This window comes from Calypte anna, chromosome 33 (genome assembly GCF_003957555.1).
Source record: "Calypte anna isolate BGI_N300 chromosome 33, bCalAnn1_v1.p, whole genome shotgun sequence".
Classification (NCBI taxonomy): Eukaryota; Metazoa; Chordata; class Aves; order Apodiformes; family Trochilidae; genus Calypte; species Calypte anna.
The window spans coordinates 1,483,687-1,507,216 of record NC_044275.1 but is presented as its reverse complement, the minus strand read 5'-3'; the positions used below and the strand labels follow the sequence as shown (position 1 = coordinate 1,507,216).

Genomic DNA, 23,530 nt, shown 5'->3' with positions numbered 1-23,530 from the left:
GGAGGGAAACACCACCACCAATCCCCCCCCAAAAAAAAACCCAAACAATCCTTCCCCCTGCTTTCCCACAGCCCCCCCCCAAAAAAAAACCCCCAAATGAAAGGGCAGGAAGCAGAGATATAAGTTACTGCTTAAATTATTTGTAAAACATCTTAAAATTTTCTGTGACATCTTTTAAATAAACCCCCCCAGCCCCGAGGTGTGTGTGTCCCCCCCTCCCTGCCATCCCTGCAGGGTCTCTTCCCCCCCCCCCGAGGGGAGGGGGCTGCAATTCCAGCAGGGATGAAGAACTGGAAATGGGTGGGGGGGAAGGAGCAGGGGACAGAGAAAGGGATTTTATCCTTTCACAGCTTCGACTCCGCGCTCAGAATATCAATAATAAAAGTTATAATATAATAAAATAGGGTTTTGTTTCTTGGGTTTTCTTGTCGTGAGGCAGTGGAGATGGAACCAGCCCTTTCACACACACACCCCCCCCGGGTGGGGGCAACGTTTCCACCCCCCCTCCCCAAAGTTTGGGGTTTGGGCTCTGTATAAACTCAGTAGTAAAAAGGGGGCTTTATTTGGGGAGGGGAGGGAGGGGAGGGGGCGGTTCTGAAGGCAGAGGGGGCGGTCGGGGCTTGTCCGTGTTTGGGGGGGGGGCTCTGGCGCTGGTGGATGCCTGGGGGGGGGGAGGAGGGATCAGGAGATCGCTGTAAGTGTGGAATTCGAAGCCGTGGGTGGGGGTGGGCTGCATCCCCTGGGCGCTGAGCAGCGAGTGCAGGAGATTCACCGTGTCCTGGTAGTCACTGGCTTGGGGGGGGTTGTGCCCGTTTGCCCCCGTGGGGCCCTTGTCCGATTTGCCGTGGGTTCCCCGGGTTTTGTTGACCTGGGATAAAGGAAGATTCCCCGGTTCCGAGCCGTGCCCGGGCAGGTGGGGATAAGGAAAAGGAACCCCGGGCCCTTTGGAGGTTTTGCCGAGTTTAGGTTGGTGCTCGTGGGTCGCCGTGGTGGCCGCCACCTCCTCGGGGAGTGGCCTCTTGCGGGAGGTGAGGAGGGGCCCGTGGCTTTTGTGGGAGGTGGCCAGGGGTTGGCTACTGTGTTTGGAGTCTCCGGGGCGTTTGGTGGCCACGCTGCTGCTGCTGCTGCTGCTGCTGGGGCCGGCGCCGAGCTGGGGGTGCAAGTGTTTGTGTGAGTGGTGGTTGTGGTGATGATGATGATGGTTGGAGGAAGAGTGAGCTTTGTATTTTTCCTTGTGCTCCCGGGCTTTGGTGCTGCTCTCCTCCGAGGGGCAGTGTCTCTCGGCGGGGGTGGGCACTTTAATCCTCATTTTGATCTCCTCCTGCTTGGAAGGGAGGGGCCTTTCCGAACCACCCCCTCCTGCCACCGGGATCCTCAGTTTCAGAGCTGTTTTGTCACTTTTTTCAGGCCCTGGAGGACGTTCTGGGTTCTCTGAACCAGCGATGGGGATTTTGAGGATGAGGGGAGAAGGGTTGGTGGGGTCTTGTTGGATTTCCCTCTCCCGTTGTTGCTGGACCAGGAGGTTCTGGGCAGCGTAGGCATACTGGGACCTGACGTTGGCTTCCATGTTCTCCAGTTGCCTTTTCTGGGCTGCCAGTTCCTCGGCGTGCTTGGCCCTGTATTCCTTGAGGGACACTTTGGCTGCTGGGGCGTTTTTCCCACTCTGTTTTTGATAAGCAGGCCCCTCCTGCTGGGTTGGGTTCTCAGCTGCTGCAGAGCTCTCGTTAGTCCTGTGGCTCTGGCTGATTTCCAGTTTGGCTGGAGGATGCCAATGGTCAGACTGGGAGAGTTCTGTGGTGCTGGGGTCACTGGGAGAATCTCCAGTGGTTGAGAGTGAGGTTCCTGCTCCCGAGGTGGAAGAGGTGGACATGCTCATCAAGCCAGCAATGTTCATGTCTGAGCTGTTGTTCCTGGAGATCATGTTGAGGATGGTTTGTTCTGAGAGGCTCTCATCCTCCCCGTGGTCATCAGCTTTTGATTTCCTGGCTGCTTGGGAAGCCTGGAATTAAAGCAAAGTTGTTGGGTTTTAGGGTTACAGCTCATTTCCAGACAGATCCCACTCCCCTCCCCATCACTCCCACCAAAAAAGCCCCAAGGAGGGGGGAAAAAGCCCCAAGGAGGAGGGAAAAAGCCCCAAGGAGGGGGGAAAAAGCCCCAAGGAGGGGGGAAAAAGCCCCAAGGAGGGGGGAAAAAGCCCCAAGGAGGGGGGAAAAAGCCCCAAGGAGGAGGGAAAAAGCCCCAAGGAGGGGAAGCAGAGCAGCCAGAGGGGACCAGGGTCTCTCCAGAGTTCATTCCCACCAGGTGAACACTCCTCAGAGGTTCAGCTCTGCTCCTGGCATTGTAACCCCCCCCCCTGAGAGGTCCCACAGAATAAATTGGGGCCCATGTCCCCCCCCTGCCCCTGAGCAAGTTCTCACCCTCCAGTTCCGGATGCGTTTGAGCCTGTTTGGAGTCTTCTCCAGGATCTGCAGGAATTCGTGGGTCAGTTCTGCAGAGAAAAGGGAAAAGAAGAAAAAAAAAAAAATAAAGCAAGCAGGAAGGTGAGAGCAGGGAGGCAGAAACCCAGCTGGGAAAATCCCTGTTTGCTGAGGAGATGGAGCCACCCCAGGGAATGGAGGAAGGAATATGGAGACACCCAGGGGACATGGAGACACCCAGGGGACAAGGAGCTTCTCTTGGGGACAAGGAGCCATCAAGGGGACATGGAGACACCCAGGGGACATGGAGACACCCAGGGGACACGGAGCTTCTCTTGGGGACAAGGAGCCATCAAGGGGACAAGGAGCCACCCAGGGGACAAGGAGCTTCTCCTGGGGACCTGGAGCCACCCAGGGGACATGGAGCCATCAAGGGGACACGGAGCCACCAAGCAACATGGAGCTTCTCTTGGGGACAAGGAGCCATCAAGGGGACATGGAGCTTCTCTTGGGGACACGGAGCCACCAAGCAATATGGAGCTTCTTCTGGGGACCTGGAGCCACCCAGGGGACAAGGAGCCACCAAGGGGACAAGGAGCTTCTCCTGGGGACCTGGAGCCACCCAGGGGACAAGGAGCCACCCAGGGGACAAGGAGCTTCTCTTGGGGACAAGGAGCCATCAAGGGGACACGGAACTTCTCTTGGAGAAATGCTGAGAACTGAGAGCACGAACCTCATCTCTGTGGCACCCCAGAAGCTGCTGCTTGGCAAGCCCTGGAGTCCCAGGAGCAGAGATGTTGAACTCCTCTGTAGGGCCCCTTTTTGGGGTGACAACCTGGTCCCCCAAAACTCACCATCCAAGAGCTCCAGAGTCACAGTGCCATCAACATATTCCCACCAGTGCTTCCCATCCGTGGAGACTGGGATCTCCCAGTTGGACCATTTACAAGCCAGGTGGATGCAGACACAGGCCACGACTGGGGGGGTGTACTGCAGGCTGAAGGTGGTCAAGTGCAGGCTGAGAAAAAAGAGAGAAAAAACATCAATTCCTGAGCCTCAACTCCACCCCAAGAGGTGGGATGTGGTGGGGGGAGTCCCTGGTGTCCCCACCCTGCCCAGTACAACCTGGCTGCTGGGGTGGGGGGGTCTCTATCCTGCCAGCCCCCACCTCTGCTCCAGCTGAGGAACTCCCCCTGGATGGAACTCAAGGAGCAAACTTTCCCCTCTTTGGCTTTTTCTGCTCTTTTCCCAAATGATTTTAAGGGAAAGCTTTGGCTGGGAGTGCCCCAGGAGGTCCCCAAAGGGAGCCCTGTGCCAGTCCAGTGTTTTAATTAATAAACTCATTTGCATTTCTTCACCATCCTCAGCTTTACTTCCATTTTTTTTTCCACCAGTGCAATGCAGAGAGACAGATCTGGCACCTACAGCTGAACAGTCCAACAGCATTCAAGATAAAACAAACTTTTCTTTCATAAAATGCCTAAATCTGTCTTTCTCCAGACACCAAGAAGTCAAACCCAGGAAATTCAGAACCTTTCTCCAGTCTGCCAAGGCAGGGACTGAAATTACTCTTCTTTTTTTCATTTTTCTTATTAAAAACCCATCCCAAGGGTGACAGAGAAAATCTGGGGACAAAACACACCCAGGCCAAGTGAAAAAACCAAACCACCACCCAGGGGCTTTTCTTTTTCCATTCCCAAGATGTAGAGATGCTGTGTGCCCTCCTGTTTTCCACCCTGAATCAGCTTCTCTGGGGTACAGCCTCTGTCTTTTGACTCTCTGCACAGCACCTTGTTCAGTGACAACACTCAGCAAGCAAAAAAATGCCCATTTTATTTCCTTTTTGGTCTAGTTTGGGTTGTTTTTTTTTTAGCAGAAGTGAAGTTCCTGAGGCTCCCACCTGCCTCAGTCCTATGGCTGAGTTTGCTTTGGGTGGGCAGGGAGCAGGAGAAAGGATTCTTCCTCTTTCTGCCCCCAGTTTGAGTGCTCCCCAGCTGGCTGATACCCCAGAGCAGCAAATCCAGAGGGAAAAAACCCCACAAAACCCAAAGTAGGAATTGTAAAATCAGAACCTGTTGGTAGCCATGAAATAGGAAGTCTGAGCCAAGTCCTTGCTGGCTGCAAAGAGAAAAAGGAAGAAGCTGGGTGTTAGGCTGCACATCCTGAGGAAAACTCTTCCATCCCAGTGCAGGAACCACGGAGCTCCCTGCCAGGCAGGAGCCAGGAAGGAGGAATCTGGGAAGTGCTGCAGGTGTGGGAGCTCTGCCTGGCTCAGCAGAGCCATGATGCTGGGGAAAGGGGGGGAGTGGGGAGAGTGGGGGTTTAACCCCCCTCCAGCTGCCTCCCTCGTGGATGGTTTTATCCTGGTTCTTTCAGGAGGTTTGTGGGGCCAGCCCAAGCTCACCACCACCACCACCACCACCCCACCTCAGAGCTGAGGGGACCCCAGGAGGAGAAGCCAGGAGCCATCCCTCACCTCGCACGAGCTGGGTGCACTTCACCACGTGGGTGTGAGGGTGGTCGATGGTGATCTCAAAACCTGGGAGGAGACAGACAAAGGGGCCATCAGGCAGGCAGCAGCACAGCTCCCTGCCCAGCTCCTGCTCCCAGACAGGGGGGGGACACAAAAATATTAAAATTAAAATCTAAAAAAATAAAAAAATAAAAAAAAAGCCTTTCCCCTTTTCCTTCCTCCAGCTCCTGAGCTGCTGGGAGGGATTTAGAGGAGCTCCTTTGAAGGAGGCCAAAACTTCTCCACTTTGGAAAGCCCCAAGTCACTCAGCTGCTGCTGCCAAAGCTCTGGTGCCTCCCCTGCTTGGAAAGAAAAACCTCCCTGCAAATCAAACCTGCAAATCAAACCTGCTGCAAATCAAACCTCCCTGCAAATCAAACCTCCCTGCAAATCAAACCTCCCTGCACACCAAACCTCCTGCAAATCAAACCTGCAAATCAAACCTCCTGCACACCAAACCTCCTGCACACCAAACCTCCTGCACACCAAACCTCCCTGCACACCAAACCTGCACACCAAACCTCCTGCAAATCAAACCTGCACACCAAACCTCCTGCACACCAAACCTCCCTGCACACCAAACCTCCCTGCACACCAAACCTCCTGCACACCAAACCTCCCTGCACACCAAACCAAACCAAACTGGGAAGGGTTTCTGTTCAGCAGAGCAGGACAAAGGCTCTGCCAGCAGCTGGGAGGAAGGAGGAGACAATGGCATCTGCTGAAAGGAATTTCTGTCCCCAGAAAGCTAAAAGGAAGCAGATTTCTTCCCTCTGAAGGAGCCTGAGCCTCAGCTCCCTCTGGTTTCCTCCTCACTTTGGGCATTGTTGTTGGGAGGACAAAACCCAACCCCCAGCTCAGCCCAGATTTGGGTTTCCCCCCTGCAGAACCTTCCAGAAGAACCAAGGTGACTGGAGAAGCCCAGGGCTGCAGAGCTGGGGTGACCCTGGGGGTGTCCTCCCCTCCTGTCCCCTCCTGAGGGGTGGTGGCACTGTGTCAGCCCAGGCAGAGCTCACAGGGGGGGTGAAAACTACCTAAAAACCCTGTGAGAGGGGAGAGGGGTGAGGAACACCAGGCTGGAACACTTCAGAGACACTGGAGCCAAAGCCCCAGCCCTGCAGGTGGGCTCCAGCTTCTACTTAACAAAACCCTCAAACCCTAAAGTTTATTGCAGTTGCTTTATTTCTAAATTATTGTTTTTGTTATCTTAACTTTTTTTAATTATTTTTAATTTTTCATGATTTAAAAAATTATTTTTTATTATTCTAAATGATTTTTGTTATTTTAAAAGTACTTTTACATTAATTTAAAATCAATTTAGAAACTTTTAAATCCATTTCATTCATTCAGTCATTTTCAAGGTTGCTCTTTAAGTCATTCTTCAATTAATTTTAAAATCCACTTTTAAATCCACTTTTACTCATTCTTTTACTGATTTCTAAATCCACTTTTAAATCCACTTCTAAATCCACTTTTACTCATTCTTTTACTCATTTTTAAATCCATTTTCAAATCCATTTCAAATCCATTTTCAAATCCATTTCAAATCCATTTCAAACCCAGTTTTAAACCCAGTTTTAAACCCAGTTTTAAACCCAGTTTTAGCTTTTCTCCTAATTTGCTCATCCTGATTATTTTCCCCCCTCATTTCCATCTCTCTGACTGAAACCCCAACTCCCAGCCCCACTTTGAGCAGAGATCTCTGGGTGCAAAGTGGGGAAGCAGCACAGATCACCCTCCAGAGCACTGAAACAAAAACCCTTTGGGGAATAAAGGGGGGGAGGGAACATCCTGATGTTTGGGGTTTGATTGATGAGCAGGGAACCAAACCTGAGAAAAAACCCCAAAACCTACAAGGGGTAAAAAAAAAAAAAACCAACAAAACCTGGGTGTTAAAAATGAAGTTTCCTGAGCTCTTTTTCTTTGCTCTCTGCAGCTGGGGAGGAGCCTGGGGGGGTTCAGGCTCTGGGGGGGAGGCAGCCCGGCCGCTTGGAGAAACTTACCCAGGGTCTGCAGTATTATGCTCTCTAGAATGACCAGGTCTTGTGCTTGCTGCAGGTAAGCCTGGGGTTGAGAGGACAGGCAAATTACTGAGGGTGAGGAACTCCAGAGGAAGCCTGCTCAGCTTTTTCCTAACCCCCTTTTTTAAAAAAAAAGTTTTTCAAAGGGGCAAAAAAAAATAAATGAAAAATAAAAAGCAAAAGGCAAAGGCTCAGCTGGGCTGGGAAAGGGGGGGGCAGAGCTCAGGCTGCTCCCTCAGCAAGCAAACTGCTGCTTTTCTGAAAAATAATCCTTGTTTTCCTTGAAGTTTTCCTGGCTGGAGCTGCCCCTGTGCAGCAGAGCTGGGGAAAAGGGGAAAAAACTTCCCCCAGCAGAACCCAAACCCCGAGTGCCACCACCTCCTGCTCAGAGCCACCAACCACACCCAGCTCAGCAGCTTTTGGGTGTTCCAGGCAGGCAGCAGCACACCCCTGAGTCACCTTCCCAGTGAGAGGGACAGCTGAGAGGCTGTCACCCTGTGGGAAAGGGAAAAGCCTCCTCCTGTCCCTGGAGCACGGATCCCCCCCCTCTCCCCACGTTCCTGGGGATCCCCCTCCTCAGCTCTCCCTCCCCAGGGTTTCCAGCTCTCCACTCACCTCACTTTTGGTCTCCAGAGGAGTTTCCAGGGGGTGCAGACAGGCATGTGCTACCTTAATCACATGCTCCAGCTTGCGGGGCTGCTCCTCCACCTTGGCTGCCAGGAACAGAGCTGCTGGCACCACTGACTGCAGAGGGGAAACAAACAAACCCCCCCAGCCCTGTTATTGACTTGCTAAAGTCACCGAGTTCAAGATTAAAGCAAACACACCCCAGCTCGTTCTGCCAGGGAGAACACCAACTCCTTTCATGCGAGTTAAAGGCTCTTTGGTGACCACCAGCACCTCCAGACCCTTCCCCGGGGTTTTTCCACCCCCCCTGAGCCAGCAGCAGAGCTGGGGGGGTCCCGGTGCCCCCCACTCCCCCCCCAGCCCCCAGCAGACTCACATTCCTGTGGAACTGGGTGAAGGACTGCACCATGTAGAACCGGTGCATGTAGACGATGGCCGTGTTGATGGTGAGCTGGGAGCTGATGGGCTCGTTAAGGGAAAACACACCCAGACCCCCCCCAGCAGCCTCCTCAGCTCTCCCACAGCCCCCCGGTACCGGCCCGGGTTCTTCCCGCTGCCCACACGCACCCGGTTCCGGGCAGCTGGGCCGGGTTGGGTTCAATCCACGCTCCTAACGCGGCCCGGGCTCTCCCCACGACCGCCCTCACTCTCCCCGTGGCCCGGCTCGCTTCTCCCTCGCCCCAACCCAGGCCCGGTTCGGTTCTCCCTCCCCCTGAACCGAACCCCCCTCTCTCCGCACCCCTCACTCTCCCCCGGCCTCTCCGCGCTTCTTCCTCCCCCTTCCCACCCAGGCCTCGGCCTTTCCCTGCCCCGCTCCCCAAACCCTCCCTGCTCTCCCCTCACCTCCACCCCGCAGCTCTCCTCACTCCACAAACCCTCCCGAACCCTCCCCCCGAACCCTTCCCCCGAACCTCAGGCCCAGTTCTCCCCCTTCCCCCCCCCTCCCCCTCCCTTCAACTCAAGCGGAGGCCTCGCGGCCTAGCCCGGCCGGATACACGTTGAGCCGCTGCCCCATGTCCTGCAGCAGGTTCGCCGCTTGTTGCCGGTACGAAAGTTCTTTGTCGGGGTCGAGCCCGGCGCGGCGAGAAGGGCTGCGGTCCAGCTGCTCCCGGGTGAAGTACCAGCGCCTGCCCGCTGCCGCCCCGCCGGACCCTCCGCCCGCCGAGCCCTCCATGGCGGTCTGCGCCCGCGCGCGCACGCACGCCGCGACGTCAGCACGCACGCACGCACGCGCGGCGTGACGCAAGCGGTCGCTAGGCAGAAAAATCGCCCCCTTCCCATCAGCCACCGCGGTTACCTCAGCGCCTTTCCCGCCCTCCCCGCCTCAGGCGGGCGCGTTGGGGCCAAACCCCCCCCCGGTTCCGTTCGGTTCCGTTCGGTTCCGTTCCGTTTAGTTCGGTTCCGTTCGGTTCCATTCGGTTCCGTTCCGTTTAGTTCCGTTCCGTTCGGTTCGGTTCCGTTCGGTTCGGTTCCATTCGGTTCGGTTCCGTTCCGTTTAGTTCGGTTCCGTTCCGTTTACTTCGGTTCCGTTTAGTTCCGTTCCGTTTAGTTCAGTTCCGTTCCGTTCCATTCCGTTCCGTTCCATTCCGTTCTGTCCGTCCCCCACCCTTGGGTTCCGATTCTCCAACCCCCCCCTCTCGGTACCGATTCTCCAACCCCCCCTCTCGGTACCGATTCTCCAACTCCCCCCCTCGGTACCGATTCTACAACCCCCCCTCTCGGTTCCGATTCTCCATCCCCCTCTCGGTACCGATTCTCCAGCCCCCCCTCTCGGTTCCGGTTCTCCATCCCCCCCCTCGGTACCGATTCTCCATCCCCCCTCTCGGTCCCGGTTCTCCATCCCCCTCTCGGTTCCGGTTCTCCATCCCCCTCTCGGTCCCGGTTCTCCATCCCCCTCTCGGTTCCGGTTCTCCATCCCCCCTCTCGGTACCGGTTCTCCATCCCCCCTCTCGGTCCCGGTTCTCCATCCCCCTCTCGGTACCGATTCTCCAACCCCCCCTCTCGGTCCCGGTTCTCCATCCCCCTCTCGGTCCCGGTTCTCCATCCCCCCTCGGTCCCGGTTCTGCCCCCCAGGCCAGGCCACACTCGTATCCAAAGCGTTTATCTCTAACTTCTCTGTGCCCGCCATGGACACAGTTACCTCAGGTCAGTGCTGAGGGGGGAAAGAAACCCGGGGGTGTCCCCGCCGCCTGCGTGCCCCGGGCTGAACTCTCCTCTTCCCCTTCCCCCCCCCCCACACAACTCCCCCGAACCCCCCCAAAAAAAAAAAAAAAAAAAAAAAAAAGTCACTTCATGATTTTTTGTTTTTTTGCATTTAAAAGGAGGGGGGGGATGGTAACACGCCCCCCCTCTCCCCACCGCAGCCCCTCAGGAGGGGTCGGGACCCCCGGGAGGGTTTTGGGGGGGGGGGGCTGTGAAGGTGCTTTGCCTGCACCCCCCCCCCCCCCCCCGGCACTTCAATTTGGCACATGGAGGGGGGGGGGAGACCCCCAAACACCCCCCCCCAACACCCCCCCCCCCCAGCTCATCCCGTCCCAGGGGGGTGGGGGGGGCACCTCCCCTCTTTGGCACGTGGGGATTTTGGCAAAGGAGGGGGGGGGGCTGCACCCCAACATCTCCCCCCCCCCTCCAAACACGCTGGTGTGGGGCTGGGAAACACCCCCTTGACTCTAACCCCCCAACATTTACCCCCCCAACTGTACCCCCTAAATTTAGGGGGGGGGATGACAGAGGGGGGGTCACCCCTCCCTCCACCTACCTCCCTTTTATCCTAATTTACTTTTTTGTCCAAATAGACGTAGATTTGGGGTTTGTTGTTTTTTTTTTCTCTGACCTGGGGGTCAACTTCCCTGGAGGGATGAGGGGGGGGACACACCTTAGGGGACCCCCCCTTTGCTCCCCCCGGGGCCAGCATTGAGGAAATAGGTGGTCATCTCCCCTTTGCCCTTCACCTTCACCACCCCCCTGCACTCCAGAGCGTAGCCCTTGGCTGCCAGCACCTGGTAGAGGTCCGTGGTCACCTGGGGGGGCAGAGGGGACACAAAACCCAGAGGATTAGAGTCAGAAAATCAGAGAAAATTAAAGTTTGGGAAAGGACTTGGAGAAAATCCCCCCCCCCCCCCTGTCCAAAGCAGGGGCAGCCACAGGAACAACTCCAGGTGGGGTTTGGGGGTCTCACAGGTCAAGGGTTGTGTCACCCTCCTGAAAAATCCTTCCTTAAAATGTCTACAGAAAACTCTGCTCCAGTTTGGAACCTCTGAGGAGAATCACAGGATGGGGTTGGGTTTGGGTTTAGGGTGGAAGAGACCTCCCCAGATCATCCATCCAACTTTGGACCAAGAAGGTAAAAGCTGAACCCAAACTTTGCCTCCATCCTCCTGGCTCTCTCCCTTTCTGGATTTAGGAACACGGGTGAGGTCACCCCTGGGTTTCCTCCCTCCTGGCCTGGTTTTTGGGGTTGTTCTCTCCCAAATGGGAGATATTTTGTTTTCCTCCTCAATTCATTTCATTTCATTTCATTTCATTTCATTTCATTTCATTTCATTTCATTTCATTTCATTTCTCCTTGCCCAACTCTCAGGTCTGGGTGGCACCTTTTGGGCTGGCAACCACTCCACCCAACAGCAGCAAAGGTGCTGAGGAGCCACTCCCCCTCCCTGATGAGTTCATCAGGGAACACCTTAATTTCCCCAAACTGACACATCTTGGGACCCAAAACCTGAACATTTTAGGACCCCAAAATTAAACATTTGGGACCCAGAAAACCTCCAAGCAGACACCACCCCATAGACCCCGGCTCGACAGCCACCTCCTCATCCACCACGAGGAGGGATGGCAGAGGTTCTGTGTGTGCCCAGCCCATCATTTGGAGGTTTTTTCTCCCCCCCACCCCATAATTTGGGTTTTTTCCCCCCTCCTGGGCTGACCTGGATGCGGTCGGGGACGCCGGTGCTGTCCATGCGGCTGGAGACGTTGACAGTGTTCCCCCAAATGTCATATTGGGGTTTCCGGGCCCCAATCACCCCTGCCACCACGGGACCCATGTTCAGACCTGGGGAGAGGAGTTGGGGTGAGGGGGGGGACACGTGGAGAGGGTCACAGGTACAGACACCCCCACACCCACCCGTGGGCAGAGAGAGGGGAGGGAAAGGGGGGTGAGGGGTTGGGTGGGGAATTCTTCAAGGGGAAGGGGTGGGGGTTAAAAGGGGGGGAGGAAAAAGGGGGGGAGGAAAAAGGGGGGAGGAAAAAGGGGGGAGGAAAAAGGGGGGAGGAAAAAGGGGGGGAGGAAAAAGGGGGGAAGGGAAAAGGGGGGAAGGGAAAAGGGGGGAAGGGAAAAGGGGGGGAAGGGAAAAGGGGGGGAAGGGAAAGGGGGGGAAGGGAAAGGGGGCAAGGGGAAAAGGGGGGGAAGGGGAAAAGGGGGCAAGGGAAAAGGGGGCAAGGGAAAAGGGGGCAAGGGAAAAGGGGGCAAGGGAAAAGGGGGCAAGGGAAAAGGGGGCAAGGGAGAGGGTTTGGGTGAGGATTTGGGTGTGAAAAGTAGGAGGTGGGAGGGGGTTTGGGTGCATATTTGGGTGGGGAAAGGGGGGTGGAGGGAAAAGGGGGAGGTGTGAGAGGGTTTGGGTGGGAAAAAAAGAGAAGAGGAGCAGAGGGAAAAGGTGTGGGGTGGGTGAGGGCTTGGGTGGGGATTTGGGTGAAGAAAGGGGCGGAGGGAAGAGGTGGGGAGTGGGAGAGGGTTTGGGTGGGGAAAGGAGGGAAAAGGAGGTGTGAGAGGGTTTGGGTGTGGGTGTGGGGGTGATGGGAGGGGCTCCCTGACCGATCTTCATCTGGAAGTTGTTGAAGGAGTGCTCGTTGATGTACTTCATCTGCTCCATCAGGTGCATGGCGTAATCCGCCAGCGCCGCGATGTGGCTCCGGCCCTCCCGGTCGTAGGTGGAGGCGTTGAGGCCCGAGGCTGCCATGTAGGTGCTGCCAATGGTCTTGATCTTCTCCAGCTGGCGGTACTTCTGCTCACTGATGATCTGGGAGGAGGTGGAAAAAGGGGGGGACGTCACCCCCACCCTCCTCCCGAGGGCTCCTCTGCACCTCAGCTGCATCCCACCCCCAGGTGGCCCCAGCTCTGCTGCTCCACAGCCCCTCCAGCACCCCACAAACCCCATCCTCTCCCCCCCACACCCCACCCACGATGCTCCACAGCCCCTCCATCACCCCACAAACCCCATCTTCTCCCCCCACCACCACCACTCAACCCCATCCTCTCCCTCCCACCCCACCCACGATGCTCCACAGCACCTCCATCACCCCACAGACCCCATCCTCTCCCCCCCACCCTACCACTCAGCCACCTCCTCTCCCTCCCACCCCCCCCAATGCTCCATGACCCCTCCAGCACCCCACACCCCCCATCCTCTCCCCCCATCACCACCACACACCCCTTCCTCTTCCCCCCACCCCACCCCACGATGCTCCACATCCCCTCCATCACCCCCTCCCTTCCAGCACCTCATCGAAGTCGGCGATGATCTCGTTGAGCAGCCTCAGGCACTCCACCCCCTCGTTGTTGGCCTCCAGCTCCACGTAGAACTCGGAGAAGTTGCTGATGGAGGCGAACATGACGGCCACACACTCACAGGACTGGTAGTAGAGCTCGTCGTTGCGCCGCTCCCGCGCCAGAAAATGGGCGGCCACGTCCTTGGGGAGGATGTTGTGCAGCAAGCGGCGGTTGTAGGCCTGCAGCTCCTCCATGTCCTCCTTCTCACCCGTCGCCTGAGGCAGGGGAAGGAAGAGGATCAACTTTCTGGGCTTGGGAACGACCTCGGGAGGTCCTGGAATCCAACTCGATCCCACTCGATCCTGATCCGTGGCACCTCCAGGGATTGGGGCTCAACCTCTGGGAGATGTCCTCAAGATCCAATCTGAACCTCGCCCGGGCAACTTGAGGTTGGTTCCTCTTGTCCCATCCCTTGTTCCTTGGGAGCAGAGCCCGACCCCCCTGGCTCCAACCTCCTCTCAGGGGATGGCAGAGCCCAGAGCTCTCCCCTCAACCTCCTCTGCTCCAGGAGCAGCACCCGCAGGGCCCTCAGGGGCTCCTCAGTATTCTCCAGGCCCTTCTCCATGTTCTCCAGACACTCTCCATGTTCTCCAGACCCTCCTCCATGCCTTCCAGACCACTCTCCATGTCCTCCAGACCACTCTCCATGTTCTCCAGACCACTCTCCATGTTCTCCAGACCACTCTCCATGTCCTCCAGACCCTTCCCCCTCTCTGTTGTCCTTCTCACCCCATGGATCCAGCCTGTCCCACCGCCTGGAGACCCTCACCCCATGGATCCAGCTTTCCCCCATCCCTTTCCAGACCCCTCAGGAAGACCACTGCTCCCACCCACCAGGACCCAGCACCCTTGGGGTGACCCCAGGTCCTACCTGCAGCTTCCAGAGGAAATCCAGGCGGGCAGTGGACTCGACCTGCTGGGCGTGCAGGTACAGTGCCAGGGCGAAGACAGCCAGGATGGTGGGGGTGACAAACTGCAGGGCCACCTTCCCCTCCGCTGAGCTGTGGGCACCCCACACCCACTGAGATGGGGGCACCATCCCAGGGACCCCAAACCTCCACCCAGACCCCAAACCTGCACCCAAAACCCCAAAACCTCCACCCAAAACCCCAAAGCTACATCCACTCAAGGGACCCCCAAAGATGCACCCACCCCAGGGACCCCCTAAAATCTCCCCAGCCCCTCAGCTCCCAGGGGACCCTCCTGCTGCTCCCCACTCACCATTCTCCTGGGGTTCCATTGAAGGGGGGCCTGTTAGGGGGGCGGGAAAGGAGCAGAGGGTTAAGGGGGGGTGGGGGACACATCCCCCAGGGTGGGGACAGCGGGGAGGGGACAGGGGGCACTCACAGGGCGTTGGCCACCACCAGGAGGTCGGCGTTGTCAAAGAGGGTGGCCCGGGGCCCCTCCACCAGCAGGAGGTAGGTGGCCTCGATGGCCACCATCAGGAGCAGCTTCCCAATGGTGCTGATGTGCAGGAAGACGGAGCAGGCGAGGAGGCTGAGCACCACACTGTGGGTGAAGTACTGCAGGGGGGGACAGCCCGGGGGTGGCCGGCACCTTCGGGACCCCCTCTGGCACCCCCTGCCCTTGGGGAACCCTGTGGCACCCAATAGTGGCACCCAGTACTCATGGAGACCCCCTGTGGCACCCAGTACTTGTGGGGAACCCCTCTGGTACCCCATACCCGTGGGGAGCCCCTGTAGCACCCCGTACCCATTGGGACCCCCTGTGGCACCCCATACCCATGGGGACCCCCTGTGGCACCACCCTTGGGGACACCACCGTGCCTGCCAGTGACCCCCTGCCAGCATCCTACAACTGTGGGGTGCAAGGAGGACCCAGCACCCACGGGGCCCATACAGGACCCCACCCGTGGGTGCCCACAGCCCCTCACCTCAGGGAAGTCACAGACCATCCCGTCACGGTGACAGAGACCCCCGGGGGTCCCCAGGGAGATGTTGAGGGCCCGGAGCTGGCAGGGTCCCACTGCCTCGGGGGTGACATTGAGCTCGTGGGCGACACAGTCCCGCAGGGCCACCCGGCTGCAGGAGAACTGGGGGGGGGGGAAAGAGGGATGAGGGGACCCCCCCCAGGCCCCCAGATCCCCAGACCCTCCCAGCTCCCCAAGCCCCCCAGATCCCCCCAACCTCCCAGGTCCCCAGACCCCCTGGGTTCCCCCAAGCCTCTGGACCCCACACCCCCTCCCAGCTCCCCCAGCACCCCCCCCAGTTCACCCCAGACCCTCCCAGCTCCCCCCAGTTCCCCCAAGCCCCCCAGCCCTCCCAGACCCTTCCACCCCCTTCCAGCTCCCCCAGACCCAGCTCCACAAACCCCCCAGACCCCCTCCACCCCCCCAGGTCCCCAGACTCCCAGAACTCCCCAGACCCTCCCAGGTCCCCAAACCCCCCAGACCCTCCCAACACCACCCCAGGTCCCCAGAACCCCGCAGACCCCTGCTTCCCCCAAGCCCCCAGACCCTCGCAGATCCCACAGGCCCTCCCACAGTTCCCCCAGATGCCCCCAGACCTTCCCAGCTCCCCAAACCCCCCAGACCCCCTCCCAGACCCCCAGAACCCCCAAGAGCCCCCGGTTCCCCCAAGTCCCCCCCAGCCCCTCCCAGCCCCCCACCATGTTGACAAAGGCGGCGATGAAGACGAGGAGGATGGTGAAGACCCCAATGGTGGTGCTGCGGGTGCGGGACTGAACGATGGCCCTGGAGAGCCTCTGCAGAGCCGTGGGGAAGAGCTGGGGAGGGGACAGGGACACTGTCACACACAGTTGGGGACACGCACCCCCCACGCCCCACGCCCCCCACCCTCCCCTTACTCACGGTGCCACAGGAGTAGACGGTGCAGATGAAGAGGATGGCAGTGAGGAGGATGAAGATGGTGACGTAGACACCGAGCATCAGGGGTGAGCTGGGGACAGAGGTGGCCCTGAGCACTTTGGGGGGACCACGGGGTTTAGGGGGGGGAGGGAATTAGGGGATGGGGGGGCAAAACACTCACTGGGGGAACACCACAATCTGGAGGCAGCAGATGAAGCAGAAGACGAGGAGGGTGCAGGCCACGTAACCCCCAAAGCGGTCATCGACCTTCTTGGAGTACTGAGGGGAGGAGAGGGGTGAGAAAGGGGGGGACAGAGGGGACAGGGGGAGATGATGGAGGGGACAGGGGGGAGGGAATGGGATGGGGATGATGGAGGGGACAGAGTGGAGGTGATGGAGGGGACAGGGCGGGGATGATGGAGGGGACAGGGCGGGGATGATGGAGGGGACAGGGCGGGGATGATGGAGGGGACAGGGGGGAGGGGTCCCCTCAGCTGAGAGGTCACTCGGAGGTGGGATGGAGAGGATGGAGGGAACCATGAAACCAGGCCAAGGAGGACCCCCAGGGAGGGTGGTGACATGAGGGTGACAAAGGTGGGGATGGGATAAAGGGGACTTCAGAGGACTTGTGACCTTCTTCTCCAGCTCAGGGGTCTGGAAGGTGAGCAGGAACTTCTTGACGTGGTCCTTGCGGAGCTGATCGATGCTGCGGGCGTCGATGGCTCTGCTGAGGAACTCGTCCACCTCATCCTCGGGGTTCAGGGCCTCCTGGGCACCACGGCTGGGGACACAGGGTACAGTCAGGGTCCTCCCAGACCCCTGGCTCTGCCCCAGTGTGGAGCTGGCTGCGACCTCCCCCAGGCACCCCGCTGTGGGGACACTCACTTGTCCTTGCTGGAGTCATCGATGCCCTGGGGAGACACAAGATGGGGACGTGAGACACTGGCACAGGGAGAGGAGGGACCCTCAGAGGTGACAGGGACATGGGGCATCCCTCAGGGTCACCAAGGCCACCAAAGATGGGGGATGGAGTCCCGAGGGTAATGGGGATGTGGGGGCACCCAAGGGTCTGCAAAGGGAGAAGGGAGGGATTGGGGGGGATTATCTGACACCAGCAAAGATGGGGGAACCCGGGGGGTCCCAGAAACAGGGAGGGTCCCCAAGGGCTGGTGAGGATGAGAGGGACACCTGAGGGTCCCCACGGGTTGGTGAGGCTGAGGGGGACAACTGAGGGTCCCCAACGGCTGGAGAGGATGAGGGGGACCCCTGAGGGTCCCCAAGGGCTGGAGAGGATGAAGGGGACCCCTGAGGGTCCCCAAGGGCTGGTGAGGACGAGAGGGACACGTGAGGGTCCCCACAGGTTGGGGAAGACGAGGGGGACAACTGAAGGTCCCAATCGGTTAGTGAGGACAAATGGGACACCTGAAGGTCCCCATGGGTTGGTGAGGGGGACACCTGAGGGTCCCCATGGGCTGGGGGGTCCCCATGGGCCACTCACCATCTGCCGGAAGGCTTTGGAGTCCTTGGTGCGGGAGAAGGAGCGTTCAGGCACCCAACGCGGCACCAACGCCTCCGTCGAGTTGGCCCGCGCCCGCTGCAGCTTGGCCAGGATGGCTTTCTCCTCCTTCTGCAGGGACAAGTGGCCATCAGAGGGGCAACCCTGGGTCCCCATGACATCCCTGAGGTGTCCACCCCGCCCCACTCACGCGTTTCTGGCTGCAGCCAACGATCAGGAAGGTCTCGATGTTGTGTTCCTTCAGGTAGGCGTTGCGCTCCCCCCCATGCCCCGGTTCCACCTCGTAGTCCCCGTTGAGGTACTGCAGGGTGGCCCAAGTGATGTGGATGCGCCTGGAGATGGGGTGGAGGGGGAAGAGGAGGTTGGAAGGGATGCTCAGAACCCCAAAACCCCATCCCAGTGCCCTCTCCCGAGGTCCCAGCTCACCCGGCTTTGCCACCCGCCTCCATCTGGTTGGCCAAGGTGACATCGTTGGACCAGACGTCGAACTGCCACTTGCGCAGCCCCAGGACACCGCAGTGCACCCGCCCGCTGTGGATCCCCACCCGCATGTTGACGTTCACCCCCGTCACCTCACGCACCAACCTGCGGTGACACCAACGCCCTGTCACCCCCCCGGCACTGCCAGGCAACGGGGGGGCCAGCGCTGTCCCAAGGGTTCTGGTGACACCATGGAGGTGCCAGCACCGGGGTCAGCACTGTCCCCAGGGCTGGGGGTGCCAGCAGGGGGGTCCCCCAGTCCCCACTCACGAGATGGCCTCGATCATGTCCACCCCCATCTCCACGCAGCAGTGTGCGTGGTCCCCCCGCGCCTCGGGCAGCCCCGACACGCAGTAGTAGCAGTCACCCAGGATCTTGATGCGCAGGCAGTGGTTCTCCTGGGGGATGGGGGCAGACAGAGGGGCCGGGGGGGTGAGGAGGGGAAGGGGGGGACCCCCAGAACTCCTCCCCTGACTCCCCCCGGCCCCCCACTCACTGCTGCCAGTTTGTCAAAGCGAGCAAAGAGCTCGTTGAGCGTCATCACCAACTCCTGAGCCGTGCACTGCGAGGCCAGGCTGGTGAAGCCCTCGATGTCAGCAAAGAGGATGCTGTGGAGAGGAGGAAGAGAGTGGGGCTGCAGGAAAAGACCCAGACCCCACACACACACACACACACTCCTCCGTGGGGACACCCCCCTGTAGTGAAATGAGGCAACCAGGTGCCACTGATTGCCAGGCAGTGGGGATGAGCCTGTGCTTCAAGCCTCACCTTTTATTGCCCCCCTAATCCTGCTCATGGCAGTGGGGGCCCTGCCCTAATCAGGCCCAGGTGGGCTTAACACAGCTCATCCCCACTGCCTGGCAATCAGTGGCACCTGGTCGCCTCATTTCACTCCACCCCCCCCTCCCCAAACCTCTCCCAGCCCCCCCTTACCTGACGTTGTCGTGCTTCTGGATGTAAATCTTGTGGAACATCATGTCCTCCTTCTTGGTGTTGATGTCCTCCTTCATCTCCATGGCCACGTGCTGGGGCAGCACTGAGAGCAGCAAACGCTCCTGCACCCCAACACCACCCGTTAAGACCCCCACACCCCTGCTTGGAATGAGGGACCCCAGCCCCCTCCCCAGGGATCCCAGCCCCCCAAGCCCACCTGCTGCCGGTTCTCCCTCTGGAGGTGCAGCCGGGCCTGGATGTAGCCCCGGGTCTCCTGGAATGCCTGGCGCTGGGACACCTCGGCCGGGTAGTGGGTGCAGACCCCCACCACGTTGGTGCAGAGGAAGATCAGAGCGTTGGCACAGAGCTGGAGGGGGTGGGGGGGAGATTAATGGGACCACCCAGGGACCCCCCAGCCCCGTGGTGGGACCCACCCCAACCTGGTGATGCCAGGGGGGACGTGGGGACAGCAAGCGAGGGGACATGGAGATGCTGGGACCCAGGGAAAGGGGGTGGCAGGACCTGGGGACACGAGGGACCACGGTTGGGGGGCTGTAGGGACTTGGGGGAGGTGGAGACCCAGAGCAGGGGGACACCTGGGGCTGCAGGAAACAAGGACAGGGACCTGGGGACCCAGGGGAGGGTGGCAGAGGGGACTTGGGGACAGGGTGGATCAGGGCAGGGTGAAGTTGGGGGACATGGGACCCAGTGGAAGGGGGGACATGGGGAGCTGGGGATGTAGGAAACCAGGACAGGAGAGACCTGAGGATGCAGGACAGGGGAGATACGAGGTCGGGTGGGCAGGGGGGATGTGGGGACACGGTGGCCCAGCACAGTGTGAGCGTGGGGGCCCTGTTGACCCAGGGCAGGGGGAACACAAGGATTCAGGGACACGGGGAGCTGGGACAAGGGGGGGGACACGGGGGTGCAGCCAGGGCCCCGCAGGGCCCCGGAGGAGCGGAGGAAGCCGGAGGAGGGCTGGGAAGTGGAGATGGCTGCAGCGGGAGGGCTGCGGTTTCCCCCCTCCCTGTCCCTGTCCCTGTCCCCCGGGACCGGGGCCAGGCTATTTATAGTGCTCCAGCGGGGTGGGAGCAGGGGGCCCCCCACTGCATCCCCCTCCCCGGCCCCATCGCTCCCCCCATTCCCCTTGCAAGGGTTACCCAGGGGCTTCCCCTCCTGTGACCCCCCCCTCCCCGAGCCCCACTGGGCTCACGCACCCCACATGCCCCCCCACCCCCCCTGGCATCGCGTTCCTGTGCCCCATGGGGACAGCGTGGGGACAGCACGTGGCCCCGGCGCCAGCCAGGCAGGGCGAGGGTGACCCCGGGCAAGGGAGGGGGGAGCACAGCCAGGCCCTGCGGGGGCTGGGGACGACACACAGCCCTGGGGACAAGGGGACCCCCCCTCCCCCGTGCCCCTCCTGTGCATGCAGCACCCCACGGGGAGCACTCGTCACTCCACACGGGGGACACTGCCAGGGTCCAAGCAGCCGCCCCCTGCGCTGGCGCCCTGACCCTGCGCCCCCCCCTCGGGGGCTTCCGCCAGCCCCACAACGGGGGCTTTGTGGGTGCCCCCCCGGCGCAGCCCACAATGGTGGCTCTGTGCACAGCCCCGCTGGGACCAGAGGCCCCATGTGTCCCACCCCCCTCCTCCGTGTCCCCCCTCCAACCAGAGGCTGCAGCATCCAAGCAACCCCCAGCCACCCCACCAGCAGCACCCCCAGCACCCCAGCACGAGGACCCCCCCACCCTGGTCAGCCCAGGGGCCCCTCCCACATCCAGAATTTTCCACCAAGCTCCAAGAAAGACGAATTCCACCCGGAGAGACACCCCCACCCCCCAGCCCGGGTGAGGAGCAGGGTGGTGGCGGTGGGGGGGATCCCACCCAGGGCCTCGTGCTGCAGGTGGGCAGCACCCCCCCAGAGCAACCCCCCCCCCCAAATCTTTACCTGCTTCCAGAGGAAGGGGTCGCTGGCGTTGCGGTGCCAGGAGATGGCGAGGTGCAGGGTAGAGAGGAGGCCACCGGCGAGCACAGCCGCCCGCATCCTGACGGGCAGCAGGGTGTAGGTGATGTAGATGAAGAAGACGCTCCACCAGACCCCATCGGCCGCGTTCCGGGGGGTCAGGGCCACCGTCCCCAAAGCCTGGACCCCCGCCAGCAGCCCCAGCACCACGTAGCTCACCACCCACATGTAATCCTGGGGGAAAGCGCTGCAGCTGCACAGCACCATCAGGAGCAAGAACAGGGCCGTGGCCCCGGCCAAAGCGGCCACCGCCGGCACGTTGGGGTCACCGGGCAGGCAGTGGAAGAGAAGCATCACCCCGCAAACCAACACCAAAACCCCCATCAGCACCGTCAGGCTGCTCTGGTTCATCTGGAAGAAGTAGCGCTGGTAAAGCCGCTCCAGCTTGGCCGATTGGAAACGTTTGGAACGGAAAACCTGGAGCAGGCGCCGCCAGCACTCGCCCGCCGACAGCCGCCCCCCCCCGCCGTGGTTCCCGGCCCCTTTGGGTCCTTTGGGTTCGCCGTCCTCCAAGCCCAAGTCCACAGATTTGAGGCCCAGGTCGCCTGCCAGCCCCTTCTTGCCGTAGTGGTCCTCCTGCCAGGTGCAGCGCAGCCCCCGGGGGGGTCCCGCTCCCCGCTCCATCTCAGGGTCCTGCAGGCAGCTCATGTAGCGGGGGCCGCAGAGGGCGGTGCGGGGCCGGGACCCCTTCTTCCCGTTGCGTTCCCCCCATGCCGTCTTCCGCTCATCCACCTTGGGCACCAGGATGCCGCTGAACCACGACATGCTGCGGGGTTTGGGGGTGGTGGGGTGGTGGAAGGGAGTCAGGAGTTGGGGGGTCGGAGCTCAGCACTCAGTTGTTGTCATCCCCATCCTCCCCGACACCCTGAGAGGGACCCCCCCGGGGGTGGCAGAGCAGCGCTGTGCCCACCTGGAAGGGACAGGCAGCAAAGGTCGTGCGTGTCCCTCCCCCGGAGGGGCCCCGAGGCCCAGCTCTGCCACCAGCCCCACGGCCCCTGTGGGAAGGGCCGGGACCGGGACCGGTTTCCCGGTGTCCCCGTGTCCCGGTGTCCCGGTACTTGGCCTTGCCAAGGCCGCCCGGAGCCCGGCGCAGCGACCTGCGGCAAAGCTGGAACCGTCCCGGGCGTCCCGGCCCTGTTTATCTTGAACAGCGGCCAACGGGCTGCACCGGGCACCGCGGCCCCGGGGCACCGAGAACCGGGCGGGACGTGGCAACCGGTCCCAGCCCCGGGGCGAGCAGAGGTGGGGAACGGCAGCCAGCGAAGGGCCGGTCCCGGTGGGGGCCGTTTCCTTGCCCGCCCGCCCCGGGAACAGCCCGCGGGGCCCCCGCCGAGCCCGGCCAAGTCACCCCGGACCCGCCACCGCCCCAGGGCAGCCGCGCCGCACCGGGCAAACCCCTCCCGCCCGGGGCCGCTGCGCTCCCACCACCCTGGGGCCCAGCCCGGGAGCTCCCCCCCGCCGCCCAGGGCCCCGCACAGCCCGGTCCCGGTGTCGTCTGTCGTCGTCCCCCCCCCCTCTCCCGCCGCGCCTTGTCGGCCCCGCTCACCTCCGGCTCCGTCGCCCGCGGGGCCCCGCGCCCCGGTACGGCCCCGCCGCCGCCTGTTCCTACGCGGCGACCGCGCTGCGTCCCCGCCGCCCCATCCCGCGTCCAGACCGGGCCCCCCGCTGGTGGCTCCCGTGGCGGCTCCGGTCCCGGCCGCAGCCCCGGCCCAACCCCGGCCGGTGCCCGGTACCCGCCCCCCCCGCCCGGATCCGCTCCCGGCCGGTGGCCTTAAAGGCGCAGCGGCGGCGGCCCCGGTGCGGCCCCGGTGCGGCCCCGGTGCGGCGGGGGAGGCGCGGGCGATGTGTGGGGGCGGCGGGCGCGCGCGCGGGCACGGGCGGACCGGCCCCCCCCACCCCCACCCCCCGGGGCTGCGCACACACACACACACACACACACCCGCTGCACCGACATGGCGGGGGACAACGGGGGCACGCGCAGCCGCGATCCCCCTCCCCGTCCACCACCCCCACCCCCCCGTGTATGCACACTCACCCCCCCCCTTCCAGTGTGCCCCTTGCACACTCACCCGCACACACCCCCTTCGGTGCCCCCCCCTTTGCACACACCCCCTGCCCACACCCCCTTGCAGACGCACACAAACACACGCCCCCTTGCACACGCGTGTGCAAGCCCTGTTGCGCGTGTGCGCACACGCGCGCACATCCCTTTGCACACCCAGCTCCACGGCCCTCGGGCACCCCTGGCAGGCACGCGCACCCTTGCACACTCACCCTTGCACACCCCTTGCACACTCACACATGTGTTGTGCACACCTGTGCACACGCACACACAGGAGTGTTGCAAGCTCCTCTTGCACACCCACCCTTGCACACTCACCTCCCCACCCCCCGCGTTCACTCACATCTATTTTGCACGCACATCCCCCCAATCGCCCCCCCCCAGGGGTCCCCTCCTGCCTCCCCTCCCCACGCGCATCCGTGGGTCCGGCCCTGGCACCCCCGCCCCTGTCGGACCCCACCCGCAGCGGCAGTGCCGGGCCCCGCACCCCCCTTTAGTCCCCCCCGCACCCGCCGGGCCCCGGGGAGCGCAGATTAATCATTAATCATTAATTAGCAGCCGCTGGCG

General features: G+C 61.2%; 2 protein-coding genes across 2 annotated transcripts; both read right to left on the bottom strand.

The window, feature by feature from the left end:
- Positions 1–425: 425 nt before the first annotated feature.
- CCNT1 (cyclin T1) lies at positions 426–8,754 on the bottom strand. The gene is made up of 9 exons (XM_030468250.1): positions 8,573–8,754; positions 7,954–8,035; positions 7,566–7,694; positions 6,933–6,993; positions 4,894–4,956; positions 4,490–4,535; positions 3,272–3,435; positions 2,418–2,488; positions 426–1,999 (listed from the first exon to the last, which is right to left on the bottom strand). Exons 1-9 carry the CDS (start codon positions 8,749–8,751, stop codon positions 560–562), a joined length of 2,235 nt encoding a protein of 744 aa, XP_030324110.1. The 5' UTR covers positions 8,752–8,754; the 3' UTR covers positions 426–559.
- Positions 8,755–10,399: 1,645 nt separating this feature from the next.
- Positions 10,400–22,553, bottom strand: ADCY6 (adenylate cyclase 6). The gene is made up of 22 exons (XM_030468247.1): positions 22,448–22,553; positions 20,827–21,667; positions 19,096–19,245; positions 18,879–19,000; positions 18,442–18,553; positions 18,216–18,343; positions 17,892–18,050; positions 17,656–17,797; positions 17,448–17,576; positions 16,835–16,860; positions 16,583–16,730; positions 16,131–16,228; positions 15,953–16,040; positions 15,751–15,867; positions 15,017–15,175; positions 14,470–14,645; positions 14,344–14,373; positions 13,994–14,123; positions 13,074–13,337; positions 12,388–12,592; positions 11,504–11,628; positions 10,400–10,597 (listed from the first exon to the last, which is right to left on the bottom strand). The coding sequence occupies exons 2-22, from the start codon at positions 21,664–21,666 to the stop codon at positions 10,454–10,456; spliced, it is 3,492 nt and encodes a 1,163-aa protein (XP_030324107.1). The 5' UTR covers position 21,667; positions 22,448–22,553; the 3' UTR covers positions 10,400–10,453.
- Positions 22,554–23,530: the final 977 nt, after the last annotated feature.

Bases quoted from the DNA above. Each gene is read 5' to 3' on its own strand.
- CCNT1 (XM_030468250.1), bottom strand. From the start codon at position 8,751: ATGGAGGGCTCGGCGGGCGGAGGGTCCGGCGGGGCGGCAGCGGGCAGG. The intron at 7,695-7,953 runs GTGAGTCTGCTG...TCCCCTCTGCAG, and splicing joins TCACCCAGTTCCACAGGAAT to TCAGTGGTGCCAGCAGCTCT. The intron at 2,000-2,417 runs GTGAGAACTTGC...CTTTAATTCCAG, and splicing joins AACGCATCCGGAACTGGAGG to GCTTCCCAAGCAGCCAGGAA.
- ADCY6 (XM_030468247.1), bottom strand. From the start codon at position 21,666: ATGTCGTGGTTCAGCGGCATCCTGGTGCCCAAGGTGGATGAGCGGAAG. The intron at 15,176-15,750 runs GTGGGGGGCTGG...CCCCCCCCCCAG, and splicing joins TCGCCGCCTTTGTCAACATG to TTCTCCTGCAGCCGGGTGGC. The intron at 13,338-13,993 runs GTAGGACCTGGG...CCCCTGCCTCAG, and splicing joins ATTTCCTCTGGAAGCTGCAG to GCGACGGGTGAGAAGGAGGA.